The sequence below is a fragment of the Simochromis diagramma genome, unplaced genomic scaffold (assembly GCF_900408965.1).
Source record: "Simochromis diagramma unplaced genomic scaffold, fSimDia1.1 OVJJ01000361.1, whole genome shotgun sequence".
NCBI lineage: Eukaryota > Metazoa > Chordata > Actinopteri > Cichliformes > Cichlidae > Simochromis > Simochromis diagramma.
In genome coordinates this window covers 13,528,412-13,537,283 of record NW_024386860.1, presented here as the reverse complement: position 1 = coordinate 13,537,283, position 8,872 = coordinate 13,528,412, and the positions used below count along the sequence as shown (strand labels likewise).

Genomic DNA, 8,872 nt, shown 5'->3' with positions numbered 1-8,872 from the left:
CCGTAGTGATCGATGTAGCGGTTCCGAATGACAGCAATATCAGGAAGAAGGAACACGAGAAGCTGGAGAAATACCAAGGGCTCAGAGAAGAGCTCGAGAGGATGTGGAGGGTGAAGGTAACGGTGGTCCCCGTGGTAATCGGAGCACTAGGTGCGGTGACTCCCAAGCTAGGCGAGTGGCTCCAGCAGATCCCGGGAATAACATCGGAGATCTCTGTCCAGAAGAGCGCAGTCCTGGAACAGCTAAGATACTGCGCAGGACCCTCAAGCTCCCAGGCCTCTGGTAGAGGACCCGAGCTTGAAGGATAAACCGCCCGCAGGGGCGTGCTGGGTGTTTTTATATATATATATATATATATATATATATTTAAAAAAAAAGCTTGAGGAAAGTGTAGTCCATCAGATTTATGTGGTCTGTGGGAGATTCAGCAGTACTGGGAATGGTTGGCGTGCTAGTGGGAGATGCTTAGGCAACAAAAGACCAGCATCAGGTGTAGTAGGCCTCTTTGCTCAGTGAAGGAGACTGAATCAGTCCTCCAAGCTAAATGTGTGCAGTAAATGTACCATCAGTTAGTGAGTTACTACAGCTGATTAGCTGATAACTTGGGGATGGATGCTTCCCCTAGATGTCACATCACTTCTTTAGGAATCATAAACTAAACCTGTAGCTGCCTGGGCTGTGCGAACTTCAATTTATGTCAAGCACAGATTATTATCCATAGCGTTTTAACTGTTTTGAACTTTTACCATACATCTTGCTCTGTTCTGTTTGTGTTTTAAGATTTTTTTTGAGTGAGGAGGAAAATAATGCCAGAGAAAATTGTAAGGATGGCAGCAATAATGGGCAAAGGTAGAGGTTTAGGGTCTGGAAAGGGGGCGAAATGGAATATGAGGGAAGGAAGAATATTGTAAGAGATGTATACATGGGGGGAGACAAAATGTTTTATGGATAAGCAAGATGGATAAAAGGGCTTTGGTGATAGAAAAAGTCGGGGAAAGTTTTAGGAAACCGGAGGATGAGGGGAGTAGGAGTAGGGAGACTTCAAGGGGAAATGAACGAGGGAGGGAAGGGAGGAGGGATGAGGATGGGGGCGTAGGGAAGAAGAGGAGGGGGGCATCACCGGCCCTTTTTTCTCCTCCCCAGATGATGAGAAGGCTGCCGAGCGCACTGCACACCGCCGTACGTTTGTTCCCTTCTCAGTCACAAAGTGCCCAAAGCACCAATCCGTTCCGAGCTAAACCGAGCCACGGCGTGCGTCTACTCCCCCAAAAGTAACCCCCGCCTCCACCACCACCACCAACACCCCACCACCGCCGTCTCCGACCGCCGCTTTTTGGCGATGGAGCCGTAACCAGCCTCACTGCGTTGAACAAGCGAGTGAAAGAACGGAGCAGATACGCGGAGACAGCTGAGACCAAGCGGCTATGGAGGAGAAGCGCGGGGAGGCTTGAGTCTAGACCGCACGCAAATCAGCAGCTCCACTTGTCCGGATTACTTTTTGCAACCTCCACCGAACTCTCTTGTTATTAACATTATAACAAAAAGGATTCTCTCTTCTTTCGTCTGACCATCAAAGCCTATCACTCTACAGCAAGGATGCAGGAGAAGCAAGCGATCTTTTGCACGGGATGCTGGAGACTAACGCTGCTGTCGTGCGTCCTGGCTCTGCACTTGATCCCGTTGTCTGTCCGCGGTAAGAAACTGCCCTTCACTGTCCAGTTTAATCACCTCAAAATGTTTTATTCCTTGATTTTTCTTTTTTTTTCTTTTTTTTCCTTTCTTTCTTTCTTTTTTTTGTTAAATTTCTTGCTGCTGCAGCAAGTCCCCTCTGTGGATTCAGGGTACCTTAACACACTCCCACAGGGCAGCCAGAAAGGAGGTCAGTGAGGCTCTGATTGTAGGTTAGGCAACACTTCACACTCAATAGACTACAGTTGGGTGCCATATTAATAACGTTTTATTGGTCATTTTCTAATCAATGCAATCTGAAATAAATCTGATTTCGGAGGATGCGTCGTCGAAAATGGGCTATATGTTAAATGAATATATACATTTTATTGACAGTAAAACAGCTGTCACCTGGACATCACGCTGTAGGGCTTCCTGTGCAATTTCGTGTGAATCTTTACATTTTAGGAGAGAAAATGTCCTGATTAGGTCACGGAAAGCTCACCATTGAACGCAGGTCCCAGTGGGGATGTCATGGAGATGCTACGAGAAACAAAAATGGCATAAAGCAAAATCAGGTCAGGATAAACGCACGAGTCGGCAATTTAAGTCCTCGTGAATATATTATGGAAACACCAGAGGAGGCAACAACTGGGTCAATATAAACCCATGTGATACGGACACGGCGCAAGAGGGGGTGTTAAGACATAAGTTAAAATATTACCGTGAGTCTGTGGAAGGGCTTATATGGGGATGTCATAGAAGTATACGACTATATGTTCTCAGTGTTCAGTGTTGCAAGCACTGTAAGTCATTATGCAGCAGGGGAGGGTTTAAAAACCGTTTAACTGGCTCCAGCATTAAAGACATGCCGATGCACCGACACGGCGGCATTTTGGACGTCAGTCACCGACAAATCAACTCAGTAAATCATCACTTTGAGCACTGCGGGCACACATTAAGCAACAGCAGGAACATTTTTGGGAGAATTTAGAGATTTGTGGCAGTGACAGCGTCCAGTCGATGCAGTAAACCGGTTCCCTGGAGGCGCACTGGCACTACAGCGACACAAAGGCGAGGATTAGGGCCGGGGGGGACCTGATGAATAATTCATGAAGGGATCTGAACGGACATTCTGATACACAGAGAGGAAGGGGAAAAAACATTAAAAAAGACAAGAAAGCTCTCTGCCTCTGCCTCTGTGTGTGTGTGTGTGTGTGTGTGTGTGTGTGTGTGTGTGTCTTTGTCTGAGATTCATTGCGCACGGCCGAGCTACATTGCTGTCAGATTAATAATGCAGGAGCGTGCACGAGATGGAATCAGTCTGGCGTTATAATCTAATATAATCTGGCTGATTCCTTTCATAACGCTCGCTGAAATTCATGGAGTGTGATTGTGAGGTTAAAGCCACATATTTTATTGTCCGCCTGTTTAATACTGAGCAAAATCCATAAATGTGTCTGGAAGCTTTCTACACATTCAGCAGCAGCCGAACAAAAATAATGACTTAACCCTCCGACCAAATTATGTCATTTCATTCAGCAGCCTTTGTTCCAGTTTCCCGCACTAATGTCATGGATGCAAGCAGGCCGTTTCTCCTGCTTTGTCACACTAAAGTGTGATGATGAAAACCAGTTTTTAAAGGATTTTAAAAGTTTTTCAAACCTTACCCATGCAATGTAATGCACATTGATGATAGAGCTTTAGATTCATTTAAATGAATATTTTTTTTTAAATGTATTTATCCCAAGCAAAGTTATATGTGAGGATTAATAATGCTGCAAGGCTTTCTAGGACGACTGGAACTCCCCCCCCCCCCCCTAAAAGTTAAAAACATTCAACTACATGCATCTCTAAAATTATTTGCTGGAACTATTTCTAATCTGGGCGCAGTAACTCAGTGGTGTCTTTGCTGTATGCACATTTTTCAGAATATTAAGAAGTTCCCTTAAAGGTGTGTATTGATATTGCATCACGACTCCAAACTTAAATCTTTTTGGCAATATCAATCAGTTATTGCAGTGGAATCATTAAAAAAATCTCCTCACAGCTACACTATCATCTGTTTTAGAGTGTAGGGGCAGCACTGCTTTGAGCTAAACATGATGAACACATGTATTCTTTCCCAAATTCACCATATTAGTTTAGCACCAGGTGCTAACGAGCTAATGATTCAACCTCTTAAGCCCTCGAATGTCAGTAAGAAAATATAATTCGTTCAGCAGCTGTTGTTCATCCTCACCTTTGTGGGTCAAGCTAAGAATTTTAGGGTAATAAAATACAGTTTGATCACCTTAAACTCAACTTGAGTACCAATAACTCATTTAGGGTCTTTTGTCCACACTATAGCAGGCATTTGGTGTCAGCTCAACCTTAAGTGGATGGATAACAAAAACAGGTCAGCTGATGTGGTGCAGACAACATAAAACAACCTTGGGCTAACAATCCTTCCCCCTCCTCCTTCTCCATCCACACATACACGCACATCATCATCATCATCATCATCACATCTTCTCGCTTCACCGGTGAATAAGGAGGCGGCAGCTTGCCCCACATCTGTGACTGATGCTCAGACGACCAAGGCCAACTGTGCTGAGACGATGACAGCCGACCAGAAACTCGTCACTCATTTGCTGTCGTCTTTTTCTCCGGTGGCCATTTGCAATCCTCCTCCCTCTTGTGTGTTTAACACTTTTATGTCGCCGTCTCTCCCGTCGTCCCATCCCCTATGAGCATTTCAGGTGGTTGATGTGTGATGGATGGCGTAACGGTGTCCAGCGCTTGTTTCTGTAATGAAACTCATGAATCTACGCAGCCTTTCCTCATCTTATGCTCTCCCTTCATCTCCCCCTCCTCTCTCAGTGTCTCTTCTCTTCTGGCCTGCTGACACATATCTGCATGTTGACAGATTATCTTTGATGTGCACTGGGTTAATCTTCAAGCCAAATCCTCCCTCCATGACTCCACTAACCCAGTCCAGCCTCTTTATTTTAAAAAGCAAGCAACACAAAATTTACTCCGTCTATGCTCTGGTTATTGGTGAACAATGGCTTTGCACTCGCTCATCCTCCACCTTTTGGTCTCCATGGAAACCACACACATCCACTGAACAGTGTGTTCATATCACGGGCATAATGTGCGATCGCGCTTTGAATTCCATTAAGTTCAAAATGTTGGTTGGATTTTTGGCTAATGCTTACATTTCTTGCCAAGTCTGGTGGTTCTCCGCCTACTGACCATGCATGCATGTGTGTGTCTGTGTCCATTGAGAGTGGACGTAGTCTTTTATTACCAGCTCTAATTTGTAGATGTTATCATTATTTGTACTGTCTATTCATTATTTCTGGATAATGATTTCATACTCGGCGCAGTGTTTGATTTCCAGTGGGGCCAATTTAGTATTGGCTCCAGAAACAATAGTGTCTAAACTCAGCACATAGAAGCAGTCTTCATCTCTTCATGCCACCTTGCAGCTCATATACAGTTAGCCTTGGTGCTTGTTACATGTTCAGAGTTTGCATATGCACTCCAGGTTTTATAAGAAAGTACAGAAAGTGATGTGATTTTATATATTGCATCATATCTTCTATCTGAGCCGGCATGAGTGTGTCGTGGACATGCAGAGCAGCCAGGATTGATGGCTGACGTTTCCAAAACGCTGCAGTTGTGTATAAAGAGCAGAGTTCAGGAAGCAATTAGCAGCGACAAGCGGTCTTGTTAGTAAAGTGACAGAAAATGAAAAGACAGCAGTGATATCCATTTTGTCTTCCTTGAATCAGAACAAGGAATCTGTGATGCAACACTCTGAAGATGTTTTTTTTTTTTTTTAATTATTCATTTTCAACTTCTTCTCTCAGCTGATCGCTTTGTGAGGTAACCCCAGCATATCATTTTCCTCTATTCTATATTTTATGCCCAATGCAGCCCTCCTCATTTATCCAGGCTTGGCACTGACTGAAGGAGTACCAGGGCTTGTGACTTCACTGTGGCTGTGTTATTTCCTGTAATACACTTAGTAGCTTTATTTTGATGCTTTAGCAAAAGTGACACAAAAAGCTTTAACATATTAAAAACATGGATTGCACATTGCATTGGATGTGATGCATATCATTAACAATACTACTTGCCTTTTAATGCTCTGTATGAGACTCACATCAGTTCATATAAAGGTCACATCCCTCTGCACACACTCATAAACTGGGCTGCACCATAGACCTAGTTATCTGGTATTCCAGTTTTTAATCCAAACATAACTGATGCTTGTTTATCAGACCAGCTCTCTGTCATTTTTGATGTGCTGCTCCCTCTCTCCCCTACAAAAACCACATCTCCCTTTCCGCCAGTCACATTATATTAATTCCTCCATTGCTAACAGTTTTTGTGGGGCCTTCAAAGCCGCCTTAGATATTTGGACTGTACAGGCTCCCCTGCCCTATCCCAGCACTGAGAACCTTACTAATTTATTAAACACCACTTGCTCCTCAGTTATGGAGAATCATACTCCATATAAACCGAAGAATCCCAGGCCTAAACAGTCACCCTGGATCAGTGACGCCACTAGAGCTCTTAGCAGAAGATCAGAAAGAAAATGGAAACAGGACAAGATTTAAGTCTCATTTGAAATCTTAAAAAATAAACTTCATCAGCACTTCTAGGTCTACCATTTCTCTTCAAACAGGCAGTTGTTCAACCCCTGCTGTAGTGAAGAACAACCAGCTAGACCCCATCTTACCCAGCAGCTACCAAGCTATGTCTTAACTTTTCTTCGTCTTCGAAGTCTTGGAAAAATAATTTTAAATCAGTTTCTTACATATTTGCAACATAACCAAATCTTTGAAAAGTTTCAGTTGGATTTCGGGGCCAATTATAACACAGAGTCAGCCCTGCTGAAAGTATTACACCGATCTGCTCCTGTCAGCTGATTTAAGGCTAGCTGATATCAAAGCAACATCCCCTGGTATTATGAAGCATACATATCCCAGTGACCAACAGTGATGATATTCCACAGATCTGAATTTCAGTGGCTGACATGAGGGCACAGATGGATATTTGATTAAAGTAGTATTCAGCACAAAGTGAATCTGCCCACAGTTTACGATATAAGTCAAGCAGGATGTTATGAAGCTTTTATGTTAACTTTTGAAGTTGTGCACTTTTGCAGTATTTTAAAGGTACTGTTTGATACTTTTAGCATTTTTTCTTTCTTACTTACTGTTTGGTGGTGTGTGGAAATAATGCAAAGTTGCATCCCAAGTATAGGAAGCGTTATATGAATACAGTTATACATGTGATGACTTATGTACAAAGCATTATCATGTCATTGGCTATTATGTGCTTCATCCCAGATAAATCTGTTTGTTAGGAACCTATATGATCCTAATCTTACCTGAAATATCCTCACACCTGGATCTGCCCACAGATCACTGCTAGCATACGCAGGTGGCCACGGGCTTGACCCGACCAGCTGCTGTCCAGGCTTTATTGGCATTGCTGTGTGTGTGCAGACAGACTGTCCTCTACACAAAAGTGTGTGTGTGTGTGCGTGAGTGATTTGTCAAAAAGTAGCAATGCCCAGTGAAAAAGGACAAAAAGTCTAAAATGTGTGTTGTATGTTCCAGGCAAAGTGGTACCAGTTTGCTTATAGTTTCAGCGATACATCACGACACAAGCATAATTTGTTAAGTTAATAAAACTAAATGTCAGATTTTGCTTATTGAGGTCACAAGTGAATAATGTCCTTAAAAGCAGACACTGAGCCAAATGGAGCAGCAAGCTATGAAAATAGAACGCAAAGTATGTTGAGTTATTTTATTTGAACTTCCACTGAGTGTTTTCATTATGCATAGTAAAGAAATTATAAATTGATTCAGAAACTGTTGGGTATCTCTGGAAGGGCAGTCAGTCTCATATTTCTAAAGGCTCTTGTGTTTATTTGAGAAAAGTTGTGGCTTTTTAAAAATTGAACAACAGCAATACTGCAAGAAAAACTCTTTAACATGAAGATAAATGCAGAGTGCGATACCAGAACTCCTGCTGAATGTAATCACATTTATTCACTGATGGTAGTTTAAATGGTTTCGCTGGTTGGAGTGTGATTGAACGTGCAAATTTACTGCATCAGTTCCACACATTTGGTGCGATGACTTAATTTGTTCTTGTAGACAAAATCTCCAAAGTGACAGCGGAGTTATTTTTGCCATACTTATTAAGACGCCCAGTCTCAGGGCTGTCGCATTTAAATAAACCACCCACCTCTGCACTTGGAACAGCTGCTCCTTAGTGTCGCTCATATTATTGTTTCAAACAAGAGCTCAGAAAGTGAGTCCACAAGTGCAGCAGAATTAACAGAGTCCACCTACACTCGCCGTTCCTTGTTCCACAACCTGTGAATTACAGCCCACATCTGACATTTCTTCTTCCAGGCTGGTGGTGTTCATTGACGTCTGTTTTTTGCAGTGTAATGTTTATTTGTATCAGGACAAGTACAGTATGTAATATAAAGGAATGCAATAGTCACCTGCATTCATAGCTAAAACACTGCACTGTTTGAAGTACCCAACATAGGTTGGGTTTACAAAGAGGAACATGGGAAAAATATTCTTACATAGCCTTGAAGCTTTAAAAATTGCCACAGAATAATGAGAAGAATTAAACTGATATGCTGGAGTGAGAACGGTCTGCCTTTGATATGGTGAAACTGGTAATCTTGCAACAGATAAAAACTGCTAAAGCTCACCTGTGTCCCTCTATTTTCATTTTCTTCCCTTTTATGTCATCATCCTTGTGCCCAGGTGTTTTTGCTGCAGCTCTGACTCACAGGTGTGATTGTTGTCAGTAACCGTCCTTGGCAGTGATCCTCCGCCATTTTTTTCCTTTCCTTTTCTTTTTTGACTAAAGAGAGTCATGAAAATCCTTGACAAAGTTTCATGAGCAATTTGACAGTCATTGGGTGCCTCTGTCCTTTCTCCCCCCTCAAAGACAATATGATACAGGATGTGCGCCTTTTTTTTTTCCTTTGCAGTGCTGAGTTGGCGCACTCAAACTCTGCATACCCTTGAACATTAATTTACATGTTTCTGTCTTTATGCAGGTAGTGTGTGTGTGAGGCAAAAGGTGAAAAATGTATGAAAGATGAATCAGATCTTTTTTCGCTTGTGTGTAGGCTTGCACCTGTCTCTTTGTGTTACCAGTACTACAGAGTAGC

The 8,872-nt window shown here is 42.6% G+C and overlaps 1 protein-coding gene across 8 annotated transcripts in view; it reads left to right on the top strand.

Annotated features, from left to right (window-relative positions):
- The first annotated feature begins 1,132 nt into the window (after window positions 1–1,132).
- Window positions 1,133–8,872, top strand: part of cspg5a (chondroitin sulfate proteoglycan 5a) — a 61,309-nt gene continuing 53,569 nt past the window's right edge. For 3 of the 8 annotated variants that reach the window (XM_040030652.1, XM_040030650.1, XM_040030653.1), the window contains exon 1: window positions 1,134–1,693. In XM_040030652.1, coding sequence (XP_039886586.1) covers window positions 1,597–1,693 — 97 coding nt within the window. In that variant the 5' untranslated portion in view covers window positions 1,134–1,596. Of the gene's footprint in view, window positions 1,694–8,872 lie in introns of all 8 variants that reach the window. The other 5 variants (XM_040030654.1, XM_040030656.1, XM_040030657.1 and 2 more) reach the window with 2 other exon arrangements.